Source organism: Culex pipiens, chromosome 2, assembly GCF_016801865.2.
Source record: "Culex pipiens pallens isolate TS chromosome 2, TS_CPP_V2, whole genome shotgun sequence".
In the NCBI taxonomy this organism is placed as follows: domain Eukaryota; kingdom Metazoa; phylum Arthropoda; class Insecta; order Diptera; family Culicidae; genus Culex; species Culex pipiens.
The window spans coordinates 53,611,901-53,636,255 of NC_068938.1; the positions used below are offsets into that span (position 1 = coordinate 53,611,901).

The following is a 24,355-nucleotide window of genomic DNA, read 5'->3' on the forward strand; positions in this document are numbered from 1 at the left end:
CAAGTAAAATATTGCAATGACTCGTCCATTCCTTATCAAATGATAGCAAAAATTTCAGGTCCGCATTCAGGGATTCATTCCCTCCCAGCTACGTTCAGTTATCTGGGCCTACTGATTTCAATGACTACCGAACAGCTGATTCTAACGGTAGACATCGCCCAACCAATTGACGCGATGTCACTTGTAGAATGTAGAACAGATTTCCCCAAATTGCTACCGTTATCGGAAATGACTTACAGCCAGTAAATTACTCATCGACAGATTTATTACCAGACGCCACAGGGGTTCTGACGTAGCCACAAAGTCTGGACTATTTGATATAAAAGGAGTCGAAATTGGGTACTTGGGATGTAGTACCAATACGAAATGAACCGATTACAGTTGATATCGCTGCTGTTTGCAGCAAGTGTTTGCTGTATAGCTTCTGAACAAGCAAGATTCGACAATTACCGCGTGCATCAGGTGCGCATCGGGACCGAAGAACAGCTGCAAGTCCTGCAGTATCTGGAAGAGCACCCCGATGGATATATTTTTTGGGATAGTCCTGTTCAAACCAACATGGAGTTGGAACTAGTTGTGCCACCTCACAAGTACTCTGATTTTGAGGAACTTACAACGAAGCTGAACATCAAGACTCGACTTCGCATTGAGAACTTCCAAGAGTAAGCGTAAGAATTGTTGTGACTGAGTCTGACGTACCAACAATGGATTCTTCTTCCAGAGTGATCGATAACGAACGTCCGAACAAAGGCCGCCGATCTACCTTCGGTTGGGACGACTACTATTCCACGGCTGAAATCTACGCTTGGTTGGACGACATGGTTGGCCGACATTCCAGCATTTTAACGAGTACAACATATGGAAAATCTTTCGAGAATCGTGATCTGAAGGCAGTTAAACTCTCGCACAAGGCGAACAATCCGGGAATCTTCATTGAAGCTAACATTCACGCACGTGAGTGGATCTCATCGGCGACCGCCACGTGGTTGCTGAACGAACTGCTAACATCGAGCGATCCAGCTGTGGTGGACCTGGCCCAGAACTACGATTGGTACTTTATCATGGTAGCTAATCCGGACGGACTCGAGTTTAGTCGGAATAGTGTAAGCGGTCTAAGTATTCTAAATTTGAATAGCTATTAACAGTACAGATTTTCTTACTAGAATCGAATGTGGAGAAAGACCCGCCAACCATCATCAGTGCTCTGCACCGGAACCGATCCCAACCGCAACTTTGACTACTTCTGGCGAAGTGAGTATTCTTTCACAATTCATTTTTAAATCGAAACTCAACTCCCGTAACTATTACAGCCGGTGGAGCATCAACGATCGCCTGCTCCGACACATTTTCGGGACCTACTCCGTTCTCTGAACCGGAGACTCGAGCCATGGCGGATTACTACGCGACGATCGCCGACAAAATCAACGTTCAGTTTTCATTCCACTCGTTTGGACAGTACCTGCTGACACCGTTCGGGTTTACCAACGCTCCGCTTCCCGCCAATCAAGCGGATCTGCAGCAAATCGCCGCCAAAACCGTTGATGCCATTCGTGCAACCCATGGAACGCAATACACCTTTGGGAACTCGGCGCAGCTGTTGTGTAAGTGTTTGAATATCCTTTCTCGATCACATTTAAATTTATCTTTATTTTAGACGTAACTTCCGGAAGTACTAACGACTACTTTATGGGTGTTCACGGAACCAAACTGGCGTACACTTTCGAGTTCCGCGACAATGGAGCACATGGCTTTGCCCTCCCAGCTGACCAAATCGTACCAAACTCCCAGGAGACGCTGAACGGACTGATTGCATTCCTGGCCGAGGCGAAGAGTCTTGGATATGTCTGAATTATATTTACGATCAATGCAATTGTTGTGATAACTGATACAATACTACTTAATACATATTCAAAATATTTGATCTAGTTTCGTTGTCCTTGCGTCTTAAAGTGTCGTATGTACGATGTTAGTAGATCGTCCATTTTGTAGCCTTGCTTGGTCTCCAAAAGCAATTTTGTGGAACCCATCATGTTGCCGAACTTGATGTGGAAGTAAGTGTTACCAGAGCTCCAGAAATTTAACTCCATAAAGCTGTACTGAGACAAGGTGTCCTACAATGAGAGAATCGAAACATGTATTGATGATTTATGAACATTAGAAGAGATCAAACCTTTGTACGTGGATCGATAAGGTTAAATCCTTGTTTGTTGATGGCCACCAGCAACGTGTCTGGTAAATTTTGATCTGTAGTTTGCTTGACAACAAAAAACGTAGATCCAAACATGGGAAATTTATGCACAATCTTCAAGAACTCCAGTTTCGCGACCGCCTGGCTGATTCCCTTCAATGCATTAACCTTCGCCAAGATGTCCTTCTTCCACTGATCTATTTTTTGCATCCTGACAACATCCTCGGGAATCAGACCATGCAACATATCAGGGAACGCCTTCTGCAGATGTTGTACATCTTGTTCTTCATACTGAGCCCAGAACACGTATGCCCCTAGCTCAACTGCTTCCATCTTGGTCAGTTTGTAGTATCCTTGAAGCAATTTGGGAACTTCCTGATAGAAGTAGAACATCTCGTCTGCGATTGGATCTTTCCCCGGAGTCACGTTAATCCATAGTTTCTTCATGAAGAACAGCTGATATTCACAATTAATGCGATTATCGTTCGATCTTGACGGCATCGTCTCTCTCATCCATTCCATCAGCTCGTATATAAAGTCAAAAATGAAGTATTCCTCGGGCATCGAGAACACTTTGTCGCCAATCTTGATGAACAAACTGAACCCTTCGATGGACTTCAGATCCAAACGTCTGGTGATCGTTTGCAGCAAATCTTTTGTCTTAGTACAAGATTCGATCTGGAATGCTTCATCGGTATCATCTGGGAAGTAGACTTTGTGGTAGATCTCAACAGATCTATAACGAATTGCCTCAACTTCCACAATATATGGTGGGAACATCCTGTTACCAATTTTCAGCGTCTTCTGAACTCGTTGCAGACACTCTGGGGCCAACGAATGCTTTCTACTTTTGAGGAACATGAAAAGCTCCTTCAAGAGCTGTTGTCCAGGTACCATTACACCGGTAGCCAACCATAGCAAATCCCAACCACGTTCCTCACTTATCTGAATTTGATTATCCGTTAGCTGTCTCATTATCTGGCAGAAGATTTCATCTCTAAGCAAGTCGTTGTTCAAGGCAGGACCGAAGATTCTATCAGTATCGATCGATTCACGTCCTTTGGGTAGGTCTCCCATGTACTAAAAATATGAATTTTCAAAAACTAATTTCACTACCAAACTTTGATAATACAAACCTTCAAGATCAAAGTGAATACAGCTACTGCAATTTCCGAATGCACCTTGTCGGGTTGAAGCTTTTGCAGCAGTGGTGCCTTCATCGGTTCTCGCGTGTGTCTCCATAGCTCTTCGGTTGTCGACTTCCTGATACTGCTAAGCGTTGACGAGTTTGAAGTCACGCTAATTGGGGCCCGGAAGTTCTCGGAACCAAAGCGCTGCAAGGTGTGCATCTTCTTGCGTTGAATAGTGTTATAATTCGGTGCCGCATGCTTTCTGGGTTTAAGGACTCCTTCCCTCTGTTTGTAAAGATCAAATTAAAATCACATCCACTGGAAGATTACCAAACTTACCCTGTACAAACTAAGAACGCTGGCAGGAGGTGGCATGATAGTCGGTAGAATGTAAACCACCTCCGTCGGGAAGTAACCAGATCTTCCGTTGGACTCACCGAACCCCCAGGTAGCGTCCTCGGCTAGGATTGTTTCCCCGGTAAAACCTTGCCCAAGCGTTACAAGATCTCCCTTCAACAGACTCAGCATAGATTCCGTCTGACTTTCATCTGAATGAGTGCGAACAGCTACCGCATAGATACTTCTGTTTCGCAGCTCTTTCAGGATATCGTTGATCAAGTTGGACAATGCTTTCGCCTCAAATGATTTGAATACGAAGTCCTCGTTCTGGATAGTGTTGATGAACAGTGTTCCAACATCATTGTCATCCCCATCATCGCAATCAATTTGCATAATTTCCGGATAGGAGATCTCCAGCAGGACTTGTTCTTGATCATCCACAAAGAATATTCCCGACCAATTTACCGCAATGATAATATTGCTCGTGGGAAGCTTTGTACCGTCAATTTGAACTGCTTCGTAGAATCGGGAAAACATCATACCCCAAGTGATCTTTGCGAACAGTACAATGTCTTCTTTGGCAGCGATTCTCTGGAGCCCATCCTTGACGCAACGGCTTCGTTTAAATGCCGTCTCGATCAACTGAACCCATCGCGTTGCAGTCTCCGCGCGCACCAACTGCCTCGGAATGTAGTCCTTAAGTCGATCTTGAAGCGTCTTACTGTTCAACTCAAAGCCATAATCGGCGTAATACTGCAAGGCAGCCAACATAGCAATGTCCTTGTCCGAGGTGCTAACCAGCTCGCCCAAGTTCAACCCACGAACCACCTGTGAGTAAATCAAGTTCGTAGCCACGGGATCTACTGCCGGGTCATGCCACGGGGCGAACATCTCTTTGCGAAAGAAGATCTTCCACGGAGCATTGCGTTCATTACCACCCTGTTCTTTAGCATACTGCTCACAGTTCGAAATGGCATCCATTATGAACTCCCCACCACTCTGCAGCGAGAGCACCTTCTCCTGGAGCATGACAAAAATCGAGAATCCGAAGACGTCCTTCAAACCGATGCCAAACGAAAGTTTTTCACACATCTCCTGAGCCGTTGTGGCTGAATCGATTTCCACATTCTTGCTCGAGCCATCCATCATCGTGACGACCACCAGAATCGGTTTCTTCGTCTTGGTCGTTTGAAGCTCCAACCAAGAGGGAGGTTGTCGCCTTGTACCATTCTTCACCGTACGATCCAAGCGATGCTCGCAATACGGTGCATAAAGCTGTGGTCCTTCGCGGATGAACGATCGCAGATATTTTTCAAACTTTTCCGACGGTGGAAAGCATCCCACGCATAGCGATAGCAGAATCCACCCCTTGGCGTAGGACGTGGAGTTGGGGTTGTTGGTAAGCTGTTTACAGATTTGACAGTAAATTTCATCTCGCAGTTGTTTGTTCAATATGCCATGTCCAATAATAAAGTGCAGCTTATCCAAATGTGAGCTTCGGTTGTTCAAAAATTCCTGATAGTCAGCTATCTCATCGGTATTCTCTACAATAGCCTTCAACTCGCTCGGAATCTTTGTCTTTCGCTTCAACGTCCGGTGGATCAGCTTCCGCTCATGCTCGGACAAGTTCTGCTGAAAAGCCTGGAACTCTTTGCTCTTGGCATAGTTTCGTCCCAACGTTTTCGTCAATTTCTGCATGACCGGCTTGTGTTTCACGTCTTCGCTATCGTCCTCGTATCGCGCCTCGGCCATATCTCCCATGAATCGTAAAATCGTAATCCATAGGGCCTGAAAGCAAAAATTGCATCTCTTCAGCTCCAATAAAAAAAAAAACTTAATCGAGCTACAAACCTGCGCAGAAATTATGTCGGCCGGGCTGGGTACATCGAGCAGCGAGGATTTAAGCTTGCGCTTGCTGAATTGATTGGACGCATTGTTGGCAAAGTACGTGGCCGCGTACTTGGCGAAATTATAGTCGGATAAATCCTCGCGGTAGGGAAAATTTTCCCCGTATGCGGACGTGAGGGCCGCACTGGTGGCGGGGTCTTCTGGTTGGGGGTCCTCCTGATGGGTTCGAAAAAAAAGGATTGTAAAATATGCTTGATTTGCGATAAGTTTAAACAAATGAAATCCACAATGAAACCATGTTGATGTGAGGTTTTTTATTTGGTTAATGTATTTATTTAATTTGATTCTAACAGAAAATGATTAACAATTTTGTTAAATGTGTTTGAATGAACTTGGAATTTCGACAAAATAACGATTTTTGGGAATCGTATCAATTAACGGACCATTGTTTTATACACACAAATTAAAATTCGATTTTAAAAAATCTGTTAAATTTCAGCAAATATTTAAATTAATTTTTTTCTGTCAATTTGATCAAATTTCCAACACAAAAATTTTAACACTTATTTTTTTATCAAAAAATTAATTTATTCAAAGCGTGAATTCTGCCTAGACTCGAGGGCATTTTGGGTATTTTCGTTCTTCCCAAACTTCCAGTATACTAAAATCAATTTCTGAATCGACAGATTGTTAGCTATGGTCATATTTTCAACTGCCCTATTTGTATTAACTTTTATTATTTACGGTATTTTCCTTAAAGTTGCTTCCAAAAACTCGAGTTCACGGTTATATGAAAAAGACAAAAGTGTTCAATTTCGTTTGCATCAACCGGAATTTTAAAGTACCCAAGAGCTAACCTGGAAATTTGAGCTTATTTGGTTATGGTTTAGTTGCTCCAGTTTTTATCTGAAGTTAGTATGGAACATTAATCAATTTACTATGGAGAATTGAAACTTTTTACATTTTCTTATAGAAAATTTCCCAAAACCCTGTAAAATTTTCCTATTCTTAAGTGTCTTATAGGTTTTGATCCGGGGAACAACTTTGTAGAACATCGCAAAGTGCTAGGAATTGATCCCGAAAAGATTCAGGGTGTTTTTTGGAGTTTACTTTTTTCGACAAAAAATCAAAACATGCTCAAAAAATAAACCTATATCTTTTCGGGAGCAATTCTTAGCGCTTTGCGATGTTCTACAAAGTTGTTCCCCGGATCAAAACCTATAAAAAATCTCTTAGATGATAATACTTTCTCGGGTTGAGGAAAACTTTCCAGAAGAAGAGTTAAAAATTGAAAAATAAATCAATTAAATTTATTGAAATTCCATTCTAACTTCAGATCAAAACTGGAGCAACTAAACCTTAACCAAATAAGCTCTAATTTTAAGGGTAGCTTCTGAGGTCATAGAACTTTAAAATTACGGTTGATGCAAACGAAATTGAACACTTTTGTCTTTTTCATATATCCGTGAACTACCCTACTAGACACTAACTAACATTTAACTTATCAACTTTAAATGTTAATAAGAATATTCTAAAAACAACCAAGAAATCTAAATTTGTTTGTGGGTATTTCTCTACCAACTCACACGAAATTGGGAAAAGTTGCCCCGACCCTTCTTCGATTTGCGAGAAACTTTGTTCTAAGGGGTAACATTTGTCCCTGATCACGAATCCGAGGTCCGTTTTTTGATATATTGTGACGGAGGGGTGGTACGACCCCTTTCATTTTTGAACATGCGAAAAAAGAGTTGTTTTTCAATAATTTGCAGCCTTAATGGAAATGGAAATTTGGTGTCAAAGGGACCTTTATGTAAAATTGGACTCAAATTTCCGAAAAAAAACTATTTTTCATCGAAAAAAAAAAACACTAAAAAGGTTTTAAAAACTCTGCCATTTTTCGATACTAACTGTAAAAAAATTGGAATATGGGTCATACCAGGTCAACTGAGTACACTTTTGGACTCGACCTTCACCGATTTGGACCAAACTTAGAGGGAACGTTTATCTATCGATAGTTAACAGAAATCCCAAGTTTGGTGCTGATTGGACCATCCCTCTATTTTTGGCACCGCCCTCTTTTTTGGCGATTTTCTAAAAAACTTTTTTTTCTTTTAATCATAACTTTGCAACTATTTGAGCAAAAGACTTTCTACAGGTTGCATTTTATAGAAAATTGTCCAAGGAATTCGAAAAAAATAAAATTTTAACCCTTAAATGCCCACTAATATTATATTTTATCGTTTTAAGTATAAAAATTCAGTTTTGACCAATTGCTTATATTTTTATTTGTTTTATTTTATCACCATCGTGTTCCCCGGTCAATTTTACATAAAAATCAATGTAGACTTCAAACTAAAATGAACTATTGACGAGATTCAGCGATTTTACTGAAAAAAGTTTGATTTTGCGCAGCACTCGGAAGTTCATGGTGTACTTTTCAACAAAAAGGAATGAATCTCGCATAATTCGGTTTTTATATGTGAGAAACTTATTTCGGATTTGAATTCATAGGACAGAGTGCAGTGCAAAATCAAACTTTTTTCAGTAAAATCGCTGTATCTCGCCAATAGTTCATTTTAGTTTGAAGTCTATATTGATTATTATGTAAAATTGTCCGGGGAACACGATGGTGATAAAATAAAACAAATAAAAATATAAGCAATTGGTCAAAACTGAATTTTTATACTTAAAACGATAAAATATAATATTAGTGGGCATTTAAGGGTTAAAATTTTATTTTTATCGAATTCCTTGGACAATTTTCTATAAAATGCAACCTGTAGAAAGTCTTTTGCTCAAATAGTTGAAAAGTTGTGATTAAAAGAAAAAAAAGTTTTTTAGAAAATCGCCAAAAAAGAGGGCGGTGCCAAAAATAGAGGGATGGTCCAATCAGCACCAAACTTGGGATTTCTGTTAACTATCGATAGATAAACGTTCCCTCCAAGTTTGGTCCAAATCGGTGAAGGTTGAGTCCAAAAGTGTACTCAGTTGACCTGGAATGACCCATATGTTATTTTAAGGGAAATTTAATGTACTTTTCGAATCTACAAAAACCCAGAAGGGTATTTTTTTCATTTAGAACAATATTTTTCATTTTAAAATTTCGTGTTTTTTCTAAATTTGCAGGGTTGTTTTTTAGAGTGTAACAATGTTGTACAAAGTTGTAGAACAGACAATTACAAAAAAAAATGATATAAAAACATAAGGGGTTTGCTTGTAACCATCACCAGTTATCGCGATTTTACGAAAAAAAAAGTTTTGAAAAAGTTGGTCGTCGTTGATCATAGCCGTTTATGATCACCCGCTACAGACACGGACGACAAAACAAAGAGAAACGCAAAAAGTAACTTTTTTCATTTCTTTTTTGTAAAAACGCGATAGGTCTTGGGTTGCAAGCAAGCTCCTTATATTTATATATCGAAAGCTTTTCTTGTCTGCTCTACAACTTTGTAGAAAATTGTTTTACTCTACTTTTTTCCAAAAATCGGTGGTTACAAGCAAACCCCTTATGTATGTATATATATTTTTTTTTTTTGTAATTTTCTGCTTCACTACTTTGTAGAAAATTGAAACAATCTGAAAAATAACCCTGTAAAGTTACAAAAAAACACGCAATTTTAAAATTAAAATTCTTGTTCTAAAAATAACCCTTCTGGGATAATCTAGATACGAAAAGAACGTAAAATTTCCCTTAAAATGACATGTTCCAAAAAAAATTACAGTTAAGTAACGAAAAATGACAGAGTTTTTAAAAACTTTTTAGTGTTTTTTTCGATGAAAAATACGTTTTTTTTATTTTGAGTACGCCATCGAATCGGGCGTCCAATTTTACATAAAAAGTCCGTTTGACACCAAATTTATACCTCATCACCGTTTCAGGCTGCAAAATGCAAAATACTGTGCAAATTATTGAAAACACCTTTTTTTTGCATGCTCAAAAATGAAAGGGGTCGTACCGCCACTCCGTCACGAGATATCGAAAAGCAGACATCGAATTCGTGATCAGGGACAAATGTTACCCCTTAGAACAAAATTTCACGCAAATCGAAGAGAAGTTGGGGCAACTGCTGTGTGAGTTGGCGGAGAATTACCCTTGTGCAAATAGGTACCTTAAATCAATAAAACTACACATTTGTTAAATAGAAAAGTAAGCTTATTCTGTGTTGTCTTTGTGTAAAATGGATGTGATATATTGTATAGTGTAGTGAATGAGTAATTGTACAATGCTTGAGTTATGATGTTATTGTATGTTGAATGTAATGTTTTTTTTTTTCGCTTTATTCGAAATTACGTATTATTACAATCCTGAACAAAACACGCAGTATTTCATACAATGTTGAAACAACTCTACACACCGAAACGAATGGGCCAAATGTTTATGGGGTTGATAACGAGCATGGTTTATATACAAGGGGCTGGCGCTTATCAGCGCGCCCGCGCTAGTAGCTTGTGCGAGGGAGTGAGAAAAAGATTAAACTTCCTAAGGCATTCCAAAGGCGCTCCTACAAACGCCATCAATCACTCACCGGACAAGAATGTCGGTCACCACCTCTACTACAAGTCGACACCTGACAGGCAGCATTGATTCCTGCAAAATCATAGATAAGAAATCTATGGGCCCTGGCAGGTTGGAGCACTCGATTAGCAATCTCAGTTACTCGGCACCGGTCAACGGCAGTGCCAGCGAAACGCACGTGCGTGTCCGCGCGAACTTAAGTCTGATGCCTGCTTAAAGTTTAATCCATTTCTCAGAACTCCGGCGATAGATGAAACAAGAACGATTTTGCGATTGCAGATGACCTAATTGTGGCGTTTATTTACAGATATACTCTACTATTTCGAACAAATATTGCATTTCAGAGTTAGTAACGTTGTGTCAAGTTTGCGCCCTGGGGTTTGTGTGTATTTTGTGTAAAAAGAGATGAGATTGGTGGTCAAACATTCAATCACGACTTGTGCATTCACAACCGAGATGATTCGTAATAGTTCACGGGACGGGACAACAGTTTGGTGGGAATGATTTTTTTGTTTCGACTCTTCTCCTCAAAATACTGTAACATTCTGCTTACGGCAAAGGACGCCTTTCGCTTCGGGACCGGTTCCGGACTCATGGGTCCGTCTAGGAAACCAAACACATCGTCTACGATCTTGTTGTCTTCCTCGACGTTGATTGGCTGTTGTGGTTTGATCGCTGCCTTCCTAGCCTCGGCTTCCAGCGCCAGTTCTCGGTTCAGCTCGTCGACTCGCAGCCTATAGTTGTGTTCGGCATCCTCTTGCCAACGCTTGTTCCCGGACTTTTTGAACTGGACTTCTTCATTGCGCCTCATCACAAGCAGCTCGTTGATGCGTTGGGCTTTGTAGGTTATCTTGTCCTTAAGGTTCTTTCGCGTCAGAAAGCCACGACACTGAGCTTGCAGATTAATGATCGCTGAGCGAAGTCGACCAAATTTGTAGGTCAACTCACGAGACTTGATCACGGCTTGTAGCCTGCGATAGCCATTTCGCTGCACCAGATAGTTCGATCGATAGCCACGCGCTCGCCAGTGCTTCTGAATTGTAATAGCAGCGTTGCGATACTTGCGGATGTACTTGAAGAACAAAATTCTACGGAAGGCACGTTGGATCAATACGATGTAATGCAGGTAGACCCTCGAACGTTCCGACTCCAGCAACAGGTCGTGACTTTCCTTCAGGAATATTTTCGTCTTTCCAAATTGATAATCGTCTGGAATACCAGCCAGTATTCGCTCACAAATCTGTCGCGAAGCCGCCAAACAATCAACCTTGTGAGCTGGACCAATTCCTCTACCCAAATGGCGATAGCGTTCCACAAACTCCGTGTACGTGTGCCGAATCGCGTAACCTGCCTTCCTAATCTTGGCCGTTTCCATCATACCGGAATAGCGCAGCTGTCTCACGCACAAAGCATTGTCGATGATCTAAAATCACAGAAGTTCATCAGCCTCAATCACTTCTTCTTCCCACCCCCTTAAACCCACCATTGGTTTCTTAAACTCATTCGGCTTAATGCACCGAATAAAGTACGGATGGCACGACGACAGCGTTCTCATCAACGCTTCCAGCGAGTTCCTGAATTGCAGAGACAACGTAATGCTCTTCTTTGACGTGTCCAGCGAATCGTCCGACTCGAACAGCTTTACTAAAAACTCATTGCTACTCTTCGTCACCAGCTCCTTCAAATCCGAACTAAACGTGTCCCTATTCTTCTCCAGGAAGCCGTTCACGTTGTAAAACACCGTACCGGCAAAGTGCTGAATGCCGAACGCCGGAACATTATCGTACTTCGGCTTCAGGTAGATCGTCTTTGACCCGTGCGTGCTGTGCAACTTCGAAAGCATCGTCAGGTCGGTGCCCTTTGGGAAGCGCGTCTCGTCGTCGATCAGGGCCATCAGGTGGAGCGACTTCATCCCGATCATGTCCAGCACGTCCTGGTTGTCGATGAACTCGATGTTGGTCCAGTTGATGCCCTCGCGGGTGTACTCGGCTTGCTCCATCTGCGGGGGATGGAGAAACAATTATAGATTAGTTTACCTCATTGAACTCGTTTATTTGATGAAATTATTTATCAACAACATATTTATGATCATACATTAAAATTAGTATATAAATCCTATAAAACATTTGTACCGTCATCTGGAGCAAATCGGAACACATGGGGCGAATTGGGACAGCAGTTTTATCTATGTTATTCCACACTTTTTATATTTTTTATTGGTTTCGGTTAGAACAGACAAAGAACAACCAAAGTTTCACATCGGTTCCCAAATTTTAAGCTTTCAAGTGCTTTTAAAACTACTGTCCCTATTCAGACTATAATCCCGATTCGTCCCAGTTGACGATACCAATAGGTTAATTTGTGACAAATAAAATTTTATCAGCCATGTGACCCCATCTCAACCAACGGGAGGTTGTAAGGATGGAGTCACATGGTCCTTGATTTATGCTTAGGGTGTTGAATACCAAATATGATTAATACATTAGCCAACTGACTCACCTTAAAAATATGCTTCACGAAAAACTGCTGCAAATTCTCGTTCGCAAAATTGATGCACAACTGCTCGAAGCTGTTCGTCTCAAACTGCTCGAAGCCGAAAATGTCCAACACCCCAATCGAAATTCGACCCTTCGGCGAGGACTTGAAGATCGCACTGTTGATCTTGTTCACGACCATCAGAAATATCTTGCCGTAGATTGCCTTCACGAACGCATCCCTCGCTTCCAGTGCTTGCTCCTTGGACACTTGCGAGACCACGCGCTCACCCTGGGCGATGATGGTCCGCCGGGTTAGGGCGTTTACCAGGGCACCTTTGGTCACTCCCAGCAGACCACTAACCCTGGTTGCGTTTGTAGAATCGTTCACCTCGACGGCGTCCATGTTCTGGACGACGGTTGATTTGTACTTGATGTTGCCTAAATGGAGGATTGCTGCAAGCAGACTAAGGATTGACCAAATTTCCTGGTCGGTAAACGCGAGAACCTTCATTGCTGACCTTACGTTGGCGAATTCCTGCAAATAGGTGGGTTAAAAACTGATTTTGAAGAAGATTACACAGTTCTCTTACACTAGCATCATTTCGCCCATCGCAGTTCAGCGTTTGTCCCCTGATCAAGTACTGGTACTTGGAAGCATCCTCAAGTTCTAGCATCTTCTTCTCCTCCTTGCCCAGCCCAACCAGCATCGAATAGAAAATGTGATAGTTTCGTTCACCCTTGTTCTGATAAACGATTCTCGACTTCTCCAGCAAATACTGATCAATCTTGGCCCCACCAATGACCCCCTCCCGGTTGAAGTGAACGTCAATGTACTTCCCAAATCGTGATGAGTTATCGTTTCGCACGGTTTTGGCATTCCCGAACGCCTCCATAATCGGATTCGACTCGATGATCTGCTGTTCAACCCACGAGTGCTTCCCGCTAGTAGCGGCCAGGTATTGCAGAATCAACTTTGTACTCTCGGTCTTGCCGGCACCAGACTCCCCACTGATCACGATACACTGATCGCGGCCATCCCGTCGCATCTCCTGGTACGCTCCGTCCCCAATGGCAAAAATGTGCGGCGGCAGATCGCCAATCTTCTTCTCCCTGTACAGATTAACTTCATTGAACGTATAAATCGGCAGAATCTCGTACGGGTTGATAGCCACCAGCATGCTACCTGTATAAGTCTACAAACAAAAAAAAAGGAATCCAGCAAAACACACCCCAATTAATCATCGTTCAACCAGCCAACGACCTGCATCAACAACCCCGCCCGTGGCTGCCATCAATCATTAAACACACTTACGTAGATTTGCTTTTGGCGGTATCGAACAATCAAATTTCGCAAAATGGCATATTCCTGCAGGTCGCCCAGCGTTATCATATCGTGAACTGTCCGCTGTGACGTGACGTGCATCGGCTTGATAACCTGAACAACAAAAGAAAACAAACTCATTACCCGGATATGACCGCTTGAACGCAAAGTAGCTTCGCGATACCAACCTCGCTGTCCTTAACCCAGCTCTCCGTGCCATCGTCGTCCACGACAAGGGTCTTGCCGGAATGGGTCCGCAGGACACGGCCCGCGTACGGGATCTCGAACTCGCTGTTTTGCTTGGGCGCGAGCCACACCCATTCGCCCTGTAATGAAGAAAAAAAAATGATTTGCACTCCTTGGTCAATGATGGAGACGCACGGTCATTTTGCGTTTTTCCAATTATAATAAGTTTGATATTTTCACGTTACTTGACTATGATTCCAAGAAAATAGTTTTACTAAATACTATGTACTCTGTTGTGAGTGTATTTTCACCTGAAGAGCATTATATTGTCTTTGGAATTAGTCTATGGTGCATCTGTATTAGCAGCACAAACAAAATGGTTCTTAGAATGATTTTATGAAGGCGCTAGGTCACTGAAAATAGTTTCATGGAAAAGCTTGATGTTTATAACTTAATTGTTGGGTTTATGTCACCTTAATGAAATAAACAACTACATTAGTTTTATGCACAAACTGGTTATGAAATTATTTCAAAATTGAATTCTGGCGATTGGAGCGTATTCAGGGAGCCTAATTCTTTTTGATTTTTTGGATAAATCCCCAGAAAAATGAGGAGTTGTATAATGAATTAATTGATTATCTACAAAATTTTGCCTTCTATCAAACCATGATACTTTTCGATTCGGAAAAAATTTTTTTTTTGGTGATATCACAATTTGTTCTAGCGTTTATTCAACAAAAATCTTTTTTAATAAATCAACAAAAAACACGGATTTTTAGAATTTCTCAGAGATTCAAAAAACTTCTAAATTTCAAAATGCAAAATAAGTATGTTTAAACTTATTGAAACAAATTACTTTTTTCATCGTTCTGCATTCCGAGAACTCATACACACCTGGATGGCCCCATTCTTAACGTAAATTGGAATATGATACCTGCGGCGTTCGTGAACCAAATAGTGTCGCAAGCTGTGAACCCGTGCAATGCAGCGAGCCTGTTCTGCGGTCAAGGTCTCGATGATCGCTTGGTTGCTGACGATTTTCCACTGTAAATTGCGCACTGTGGAAAAATCTAGCCTAACGTTCCTCATGAGAAATCTTAAAATTTTCTCGACACCAGGATTAACCGGCATAACGTTGAAGTCGACTACCAGCGTGCAATGCCGGCGGCAGCCAGGCATGCTGGTTTCGTTCGGTCACACTTGAGCAATTTGTGGCTTTGGACCGTCACCAAAATTGAAAGGGAAAACTTGCACGTTCGCGAGACGCGTCCGCTTTGTTTTGTGTCTAAAACTGAACTAAAGTAGTTTTGCTCATGAAAATTTAAACCTGCAATGCAATGCACTTTTAAAAACATAGCAGTGATTTTTTTTTAATAGTTATAAGTCGATGCTTGTGTGCTTTTTTGTACTTTTCAGATATAAATCTTAGCAAACATAGTACACGAGTCCACACGAGCAATGTGGAGATACCCCATATTATCAAAAATTTTACATACATTAACCCAAATTTGCTACTGCGAAAAATTTCAATCAATTCATGATTTTATAAAAAAAAAATATATAAAATTTCGTCTTTCCAAATGTGTGGTCCAAAAATTCTAAATTTTCAGAAAAGCCAAAAAGTGCCCTTAACCCTCTACAACCTAACACCGCCTCTAAACGGGCTGCGATCTGAAAAATTTCCAATAATCATTGTTCAACCAATTGTTGATCTTAAAAAAGCATTGGAAAGAAAAACTTTTCAAAATCTAGAAAATTTTAAGTTTGGAAGTGTGACTTGTTTTATGTAACTTTGCCAAAATATTCATACAATATTTGAGATTTCGTGATTGCTTCAAAAAAGCCTTTAACCAATTTACAGATTCAATATTTCAACTCTTTTTGTTGAAAGCATCCTTTAACTTTAAAGAGACAGAGTAATTTATGTTGTAAGCTAAAAACAAAAAAAAATGTTAAAGCGTTGGATCCTAAAGCCCTTTGTTATTTTTAGCATTAAAAAAAATCGCAGAAAAATCAAAATATTGTTCTACAATATTTGATCTTAAAGTGAAAATCTTGAATATTCTTAAAATTTGAAAAAAGGATTTGATGATTTTATATGTTCCATGTGACTTTGCCAATGTTTTGAAAAAAAAATCTTTTTAGAAAACTTTTAACCGTGATTTTAACTAAAAAAAATCAAATTATTCGCTCTACAGAATTGCCTTGGCTTTCTCGATTGCGAGATTCCTACTCGAAACTAGGTGTTCGAAGGCTTGATTTTTGAGGCAATTTTTACACCTTAGCTTCCATCCTCCCCGGGATGAGAACTGACGAACTGACGACCTTTGGATTGTTAGTCCAACTGCCTATCAGCGACTCCACCGAGACAGGACCCAGGGAGACGACTCCTACACCTGGAATGAGCTAACGACCTAACCTTTTTAGGTTAGTCCGGGGCCAACATTTACTTCCCGTCGGACGGAAGGCGTGATCAGACAAATTTCGTCTCGAAAAAATGCCACCGGGACCGTCTGGGATCGAACCCAGGCCGACTGGGTGAGAGGCAATCACGCTTACCCCTACACCACGGTTCCCGGATTTTAACTAATAACCCCTAATTTTAATGTAAAAAAAAGTGGGTGTGCAGTCATTTTATAGAAATAGAGCAAATAGGGAAATATAGCCATTTCCGCCACTATAAGCCATTCGACCTATTATCATCACTTTTGCAATTGTCCGCTTTACGCCAACAATGGAGAGTTGCTTGCTCACTTTTATCTAAGTTATTTTTTACTTTGAAATAACTGAAATTCAAAAAAAACTGTATGTTCAGCCGACAAGTATGGACAATCATATTTTTTTTCTGAAAAACGCAATTTTCACCGATAGTATTTTTTTAATCGTACATATTCTTAATCAGGACGGTGAAACACAACTCACTACGTATAAATCTCCCATGGGTGTTCTGGATTTATAATATTTTGCTTCCTCCATACCGTGGGGATGGAATAATCGCAAATAATCATTTTCGCTTGTGAACTGTCTTCGCCACCGAAACTTTTCGAAAAAAAAAAATCAATCAGTTGAAAATTTTTTATGATTTTCATTGTTAGCACCACTTAAATTTATTTATTTCGTTTTGTACATACATTGTTCATCTACAAAGAGTGACAATCCATTTTTCGACATGTGACGTTACACCTGCAAGTGTAGTAATGAAATCGGTGTTCCGCCAAATAATCCAAATGATGATTTTTTTCGGTTTCATTTTACCGATTTTCCGTGCGCGAGAGAGGAGAGTCTTGTTCCCTTCCGATTTTTTCTCTTGATGAGCGTCAAAAGATGTTTTTTTTGATGAAGGTTTTTTAATCGCTGGGCACGATAGATTTGGGCTGCCTGAAAACGTCCAATCGCCAGAATTAATTTTAAGTGAATTTTCTGCCAAAAAATAAAATTGTTTATTTGAGTAATAATGCAATGGAATTAGGTTAGGCAGGCATGCGAACCCCCTTATTTGTGTTACTCCCATAGAGTTTTCTACGTGCGCATGTATTGCGTGTACTGCCGTTCTACGCATAATTGTCCCATGTTCAAAAAAGGGCAACTGAGAAAAACGCGATTGAAATTTTTCGATCGATTTCTGTGTTTCTACGCATAATTGTCCCGATTTCTGTGTTTCTTCGCCCTATATGTCATTAATCACTCCGGTTAACATTTTATCACCCTTATTTGTAATTCTCTTGCTATACAACAGGTAAACAAGATGAAATGCTTCGTAAAACTCCTGATTTCTTGATTGAAAATACTTGGTGGGACAATTATGCGTAGAATTTCAACGATGGGACAAACAGACTTGGTGTTGTTTTCAATGATTTTCAGAACAAAGTACTAGATTTTATGTGTTTTTCTGAAAGTATACGTAAAACTAAGCTTAAAAAGGATAAAAAGTCAGAATCGTCTAAAAATTACATGGGACGATTATGCGTAGAACGGCAGTGTACGTACACGAAAAAAAGTGAGGTTAAATTTTGGACCAGCCAGCAAAACAAATGGTGTGCTAGTGTGTGTGAGATCGGGCTTAGATAGCTCTATAGAAAAACGTGGTTGCGGTATGGTTCCGTATAATTTATACCCGAAGTTGAAAAAATTATTTATAAGCAGCTGCAGGAATCTACAACCCAACCCCGCCTCTAGACGGGCTTCGATTAAAAAAATCGCCAAAAATCAATTTTTCAACCAATTTTTGATCTTCAAAAAGCATTGGAAAGAAGAACTTTTAAAATTTTGGAAAATTTTAGGGTTGGAAGTTTGACTTGTTTTATGGGACTTTGCCAATGTTTTTAAAAATGTAATTTTTTTAGGGGTCAACTTTGACTGTGCTTTTTACTAACATTTCCTATATTTTAAGTAAAAAGAAGTATGCAGTAATTTTTCTAGTGCCCCAGACTATGCCTCTACAAATTTATTTACAATTTAAATGATAATGGTTCCATTTTATAGCAGAAAATGTGAAAAACATGCAAAAAATTGAAAAAGTAACTGTAAAAACATGAAAAAATTAGATAGGCAAAATGTAATGATAGGAGGTGGTAGAGTAGGCCAAATACTACCAAAAACAAACATAAACTAAACAAGATAAATGCAAATTAAAATACTAAAAATGAAACAAGAAAAACATAAGAGTAATTCTCGCTGAAAGTGGACCACTATTTACACAAGGTGCTCAAAAATCAAAAGCAATGTACTTTTCCAATAGCCCCCACCAAGTTATGAATGAAACCATGTTTGGTTGGTTAAATTTGTCCTCACCTCGGCGCCACGAAGCTAAAACATTTTTTTTAAATTGGTATTTTTGTGACTTAGACGCGTCCACAAAATTGCTCATAACTTTGCAAAAATTCAACGAACCCTTGATGTTTAGGGGTGTTTTGGAAAGGAAATGAGCAGAGCTTTCGAATGCACTTGTCAGAAAAATACCGTTCCATAAATTTTTTAGCCACAAAACACCAATGTATTTTTAAAAGTCATTTTTGAAGGCCGGCGCCCCGCTTTATCAAAAAACTGACAAATCCATTCGAAAGCTGAGACGATTTCACATAAAGGACCAATAAATCTAAGGTGTATGTTCCTCCTATCTTTTTTAATCTAATTTTGATTCTGCGAGCGCAGCGCTCCGTTCGCATTTCGGGCACCCAAAATGTTGCAATTTGCTTGCCCCATTTTAAGGTTTTGTCAAAAAATATAAATGCTCACTTTTTAAATGATAGTTTATTGTCCAAGGATCAAAATGCACTTTCGATAATTGACCAAAATTTATGTTTTTGGGTTCTTCTAGGCAATTTAATGTCGAAAAATTGTTTTTTTTTACTTTTTTTTTGTAAAATGCTCACTTACAATTGGGTGGACTATTTTTCAGTAGAAATAATGAATGTAGCATGTAGGAAATTTCACCACGGAAATTTTTCTCTAAAAGAAAACGTAATTTTGATACTCCAGTGCCAAGATATTTTAGTTTAAGTGAGAAAAAAAGTGCCAATTTTACAAATTTCTCAGAATTAACAAGCACGGTCTATTATTTATGTGCGGCATATGTTTTGGAGGCCAGAGTATGGTTTCTTGTAGTTATTTTGGTCGCTGAATTCGGATCTGGAATCCGAAGCCGCTAACCACCGCGCCACGAGGCCTCTCAAAACAATCAGAAGTTTAAAAAAACAATCTCCATAAAATAATCCGTAATTAAAATATCAATAAAAGGTGAGCGAAAGATGAAATATGACCGAATTCACTAGCGATTAAAACTACAGCATATTACCGCAAATAACTTTTGGGCGTGGCTCCAAATTTAACTGTTAATCTGAAATTTGATTCCAGATCCGAATTGAGCGACCAAAATAACTATAAGAAACCATACTCTGGCCTCCAAAACATATGCCGCATATAAATATAGACCGTGCTTGTTAATTCTGAGAAATTTGTAAAATTGGCAATTTTTTTTCTCACTTAAACTAAAATATCTTGGCACTGGAGTATCGAAATTACGTTTTCTTTTAGAGAAAAATTTCCGTGGTGAAATTTCCTACATGCTGCATTCATTAGGGTAGAGTAGTCATCAATGAGACACGGGGAACAATGATAAAATAGCTCTCACAAGTCGTAGTTTCAACCAATCAGGCTCATATTTGGGGGAAAGGTGTATCTACTGGATACACGTCTACCATTATAGTGGCTTTGGTTATGGACGAGCCCTTGACAAGTTATACATAAATGTTTGATTCTGGGGTGTAAAAGTAAATTATGGACAAAAAATACTTTTTCTCTCGTAGGCTGCCATTTACACCAAAACTAATAATTCGTCAAATTTCTTTCGACGTTCTATAGGGATTGAGTTGGGCTACAATGTCCTTTAATTAGGTTTGGCCAAAATTTAGAATATACCCAGAATCCAGGGCTGTCTCATTGTTCCCCACTCATTTCAGCCTATGGGTAACAATGAGACACTTCGATTTTTCTTCATTAAAATTTTCAAAATCTTTGAAAATCTTTCAAAACATGAATTGTAAGTGATTTTTTGCCTATTTATAGAGTTTTAACTTCATTTAACCAAAAATACAAAGTTATTTGCTAAAAATATATGGATTTTACAAAATTTAAATACTTTTTAGTGTAACTTTTGTTATTAAAAGTTTCATGTTGGCAAAATTGCTCTAAAATGTTCAAGGCAAGTCACCTGCAATGGAACAATACAAAAACATGATGTTTTACTAGAAAAGTATTGATTTTCGTAGAGTGTCTCATTGTTCCCCACCTGTCTCATTGTTCCTGCCAAGTGCGTCTACAATGAGACAGTGCCATAACTCTGGCTATAGAGGTCGGATCGATCTCATATTTTGGTCAATGTTAGAACACATTAAAAGAAAGAAAATGCAACAAAAAGCTCATTAAAACATGCTGATGAAAAAATTAGAAAAATCGTTGAAAGTTGAAAACCAAAAGTGTCTCATTGATGACTACCCTACCCTATTTCTACTGAAAAAAGTCCAAAGTAAAAAAAAAACAAATTTTCGACATCAAATTGCCTAGAAGAACCCAAAAACATAAATATTGGACAATTATCGAAAGTGCATTTTGATCCTTGGACAATAAACTATCATTTAAAAAGTGAGCACCTATATTTTTTGACAAAACCTTAAAATGGGGCAAGCAAATTGCAACATTTTGGGTGCCCGAAATGCGAACGGAGCGCTGCGCTCGCAGAATCAAAATTAGATTAAAAAAGATAGGAGGAACATACACCTTAGATTTATTGGTCCTTTATGTGAAATCGTCTCAGCTTTCGAATGGATTTGTCAGTTTTTTGATAAAGCGGGGCGCCGGCCTTCAAAAATGACTTTTAAAAATACATTGGTGTTTTGTGGCTTAAAACTGTATGGAACGGTATTTTTCTGACAAGTGCATTCGAAAGCTCTGCTCATTTCCTTTCCAAAACACCCCTAAACATCAAGGGTTTGTTGAATTTTTGCAAAGTTATGAGCAATTTTGTGGACGCGTCTAAGTCACAAAAATACCAATTTAAAAAAATGTTTTAGCTTCGTGGCGCCGAGGTGAGGACAAATTTAACCAACCAAACATGGTTTCATTCATAACTTGGTGGGGGCTATTGGAAAAGTACATTGCTTTTGATTTTTGAGCACCTTGTGTAAATAGTGGTCCACTTTCAGCGAGAATTACTCATAAAACAAGAGAAGTAAAGTTTTTCGTTGAACAAAAGTTGCTCAAAATTACCTCCTAAACACGGGAAAAATAAAAATTTTCGAAAAAAAAATTTGGGCAGTAGAGGGTTAAGCTGCAGGGAATCCACAAAAATCCAATTAAGTGTGTTCAAAGAGCCAAAATCCAGGCCAAAATCTATTATACCTTCTCGAAACTGAAGCGTTTACTGACATCAACTTCAGAAGTCGGATTGTGTAATCAGGTCCCACAACAGTGTGTGTTGTTGTTTAATGTTTTACAAATTAACTTTATAACTTATTTCTTTTGAGAGGGTTTTAAGACCTTCAATCTATCTGGCTCATCGGAAAGATCTGATAAAAACCTGTCCATGTCCATGTCGCATGATAGATTCGGACAAGATTTTTTTTTTAAATATCGCTATTCAAAAAAGTGTATAAAAACACAGTGGTGCTTTTAATTTTTGATAGGGTTTTCCGATATCTGAGGTGGTAAGAAAAGTGTATAAATAACACCTTAAGTGCTAATAAATTTTGATGGGGTTGTCAGATCATCAGTATTTTGGAACGGTCTTTTGAATATCTCTCTAAAAATGAATAACATGACGGATTTTCTTACAAAATCCACCCTTTTAACAATCTTCCGAACTTAAGTCTCAATCGTTTGTTTGCATAACTTTTGAGGTATTTAGCTTAACATCACGATTTATAGAGAGTGGCTTATGGAACCCCAAGACGGACCGAATGAGACCAAAACGAACGAGATCAAAATCGGTTCAACCAGCAATCTAGAGTTTTTTTTTTATTAGGTCCTATAAACATATGAGAGACAATAGTTTATTGGTCCTTTTCAAAAAAAAAACTCTGGAACTGCAATTATTTTGATGACACATACATTTTGACACACACATACATTTGCTCAGAATTTGATTCTGAGTCGATATGTATACGTGAAGGTGGGTGGTTGGCATTCAGGGGTTTGCTCGATTGGACGACAAACATTGCGTCCTGTCGGTTCTGCCAGATAAACTTTGATAAATAATAAATTAAATTGTCATAATTAAATCACTGACGTCACCAAATTTCATCACGATGTGTATGGTACTATTCAAAACAACCTGTATTAGAAATTCTGTTTAAATAATTTCATCGAAGAAAAATTATGACAAAGGGTGTAAGAGTGTTTGATGACCTCTTACCCACATTTTCAGTTTCAGATTAGAAATTATATGTGAAAACAATCAATCATTCCAAAGGTTAATTTAAAATGAAATATGCAGTCAGAATAATCTTATTCTTTAATTATTGTACAGCTTAGGAAATCAAAAGTTTCAATCTTTGGAAGGCTGTTTCTCATCGATGGGTAGGTTTATTTTGAGTTTTTCAAAGATTCTTATCTCTTATGTAAAATTGTACAGGAATCACGATGGTGATACAATAAAACAAAATACAAAAATGAGAAATGGATCAAAATTATGTTATAAAACATAAACTGTAATCAAATATTATTGTAAGGCTTTTGAGGGTTGATCTAATATTTTTATCGAATTCCTTGGACAATTTCCTATCAAATGCAATCGAATGAAAGTCATTTTGCTTATTAGTTCCAATGAATGTTTAAGAGTCCTAACGCTGCTTTCTGCTTAGGTCGTATGTGGTGTTGCGGAAGATGTTATCATGACGTTGCAGTTTTAAAAAACTCATAACTTCTGCCCCCACTAACGGATGACCATTGTAGGCAATAGACACTTTTTGCCAACCAAACGATGTACACGCGTCGTCATTGAATAGATTTGATCACGAATTGCAACTATTTAGCGCATGGCTGCCCAACTGCTTTAATCGCGTTTGAATTGTAGCAAAGTACGTGGCCATTTGATATATTAATTCAATTCAACTCAAAACCAGTTTTATTTTGGGCAAAAGAAAACAAGTAATCGTGGCTGCAAAATTGACCAATTCTTCATGGCAATTCGCTGAATGATTTGTCCACTTCGTGGCCATTCAGTTCGAAATGCGTTATCGATAACTGTACACACATCACCCGCCACCCACCGCTGCTCACACACATCAGACAGAGCAGACAACGTGAGCGAGAGAGGTAGGTGGAAAAATGATAAGCGCCAGCCGACAGGTGTCTTCGTCATCCGACGTCTCTCTAATTGGAGCAGATTTTAATTGAATTTCTTTTATTTTGAATGCTCAACACTTACAAGCTCTTCTTTTTGCTCCATCGTTTTTTTCACTGTTTCAGTTTCATCAACACACACACCACGCACGATTCTGTTTGAATTACTTGGGTTTTGTATCTCACAGGAAAGTTGGCTTTTTTAGTTCAGAAAACACGGAAATCCATTCCTCTGAGTCACCGCCAAAGATAAGATTAAACACACACACAAAACTGTCCACTTCAAATCTGCAGATTCCGTTGCGCGCCGAACGACCACGTCTCACTCGGTCAAGAATGTTCCACGAACTGAGAGACCTGCCGGAGCGGCGCTCGGGCCGATACCTTCTGCGGGTCGATAGCGGCCACCTGCCACTATCTTATCAGTTCGATTGGCCACCTTATCGGCGTTCCCGAGTTCGAGAAGGGTGCGAGAGCTCGTTCCCTGGCCAATTAAATCTGGGATTTTCGGAT

At 39.3% G+C, this 24,355-nt stretch overlaps 2 protein-coding genes across 2 annotated transcripts; one reads left to right on the plus strand and one right to left on the minus strand.

Moving 5' to 3' along the window:
* The first annotated feature begins 7 nt into the window (after positions 1–7).
* LOC128093098 (zinc carboxypeptidase-like) lies at positions 8–1,921 on the plus strand. Its single transcript, XM_052708746.1, has 5 exons — positions 8–662; positions 722–1,103; positions 1,164–1,251; positions 1,311–1,601; positions 1,655–1,921. Exons 1-5 carry the CDS (start codon positions 367–369, stop codon positions 1,846–1,848), a joined length of 1,251 nt encoding a protein of 416 aa, XP_052564706.1. The 5' UTR covers positions 8–366; the 3' UTR covers positions 1,849–1,921.
* LOC120427954 (myosin-VIIa-like) lies at positions 1,833–24,202 on the minus strand. Its single transcript, XM_039592907.2, has 12 exons — positions 23,928–24,202; positions 14,008–14,145; positions 13,811–13,933; positions 13,089–13,691; positions 12,521–13,033; positions 11,505–12,020; positions 10,575–11,444; positions 5,509–5,721; positions 3,658–5,445; positions 3,325–3,603; positions 2,171–3,268; positions 1,833–2,111 (listed from the first exon to the last, which is right to left on the minus strand). Exons 1-12 carry the CDS (start codon positions 23,946–23,948, stop codon positions 1,923–1,925), a joined length of 6,351 nt encoding a protein of 2,116 aa, XP_039448841.1. The 5' UTR covers positions 23,949–24,202; the 3' UTR covers positions 1,833–1,922.
* Between the last annotated feature and the right edge of the window lie 153 nt (positions 24,203–24,355).

Coding starts and splice junctions, on each gene's coding strand:
- LOC128093098 (XM_052708746.1), top strand. CDS start 367: ATGAACCGATTACAGTTGATATCGCTGCTGTTTGCAGCAAGTGTTTGC. Junction 663..721: donor CGCATTGAGAACTTCCAAGA/GTAAGCGTAAGA, acceptor TTCTTCTTCCAG/AGTGATCGATAACGAACGTC. Junction 1,602..1,654: donor GAACTCGGCGCAGCTGTTGT/GTAAGTGTTTGA, acceptor TCTTTATTTTAG/ACGTAACTTCCGGAAGTACT.
- LOC120427954 (XM_039592907.2), bottom strand. CDS start 23,948: ATGGAGCAAAAAGAAGAGCTT. Junction 12,021..12,520: donor TCGTGAAGCATATTTTTAAG/GTGAGTCAGTTG, acceptor CATCCCCCGCAG/ATGGAGCAAGCCGAGTACAC. Junction 3,604..3,657: donor GCGTTCTTAGTTTGTACAGG/GTAAGTTTGGTA, acceptor CTTTACAAACAG/AGGGAAGGAGTCCTTAAACC.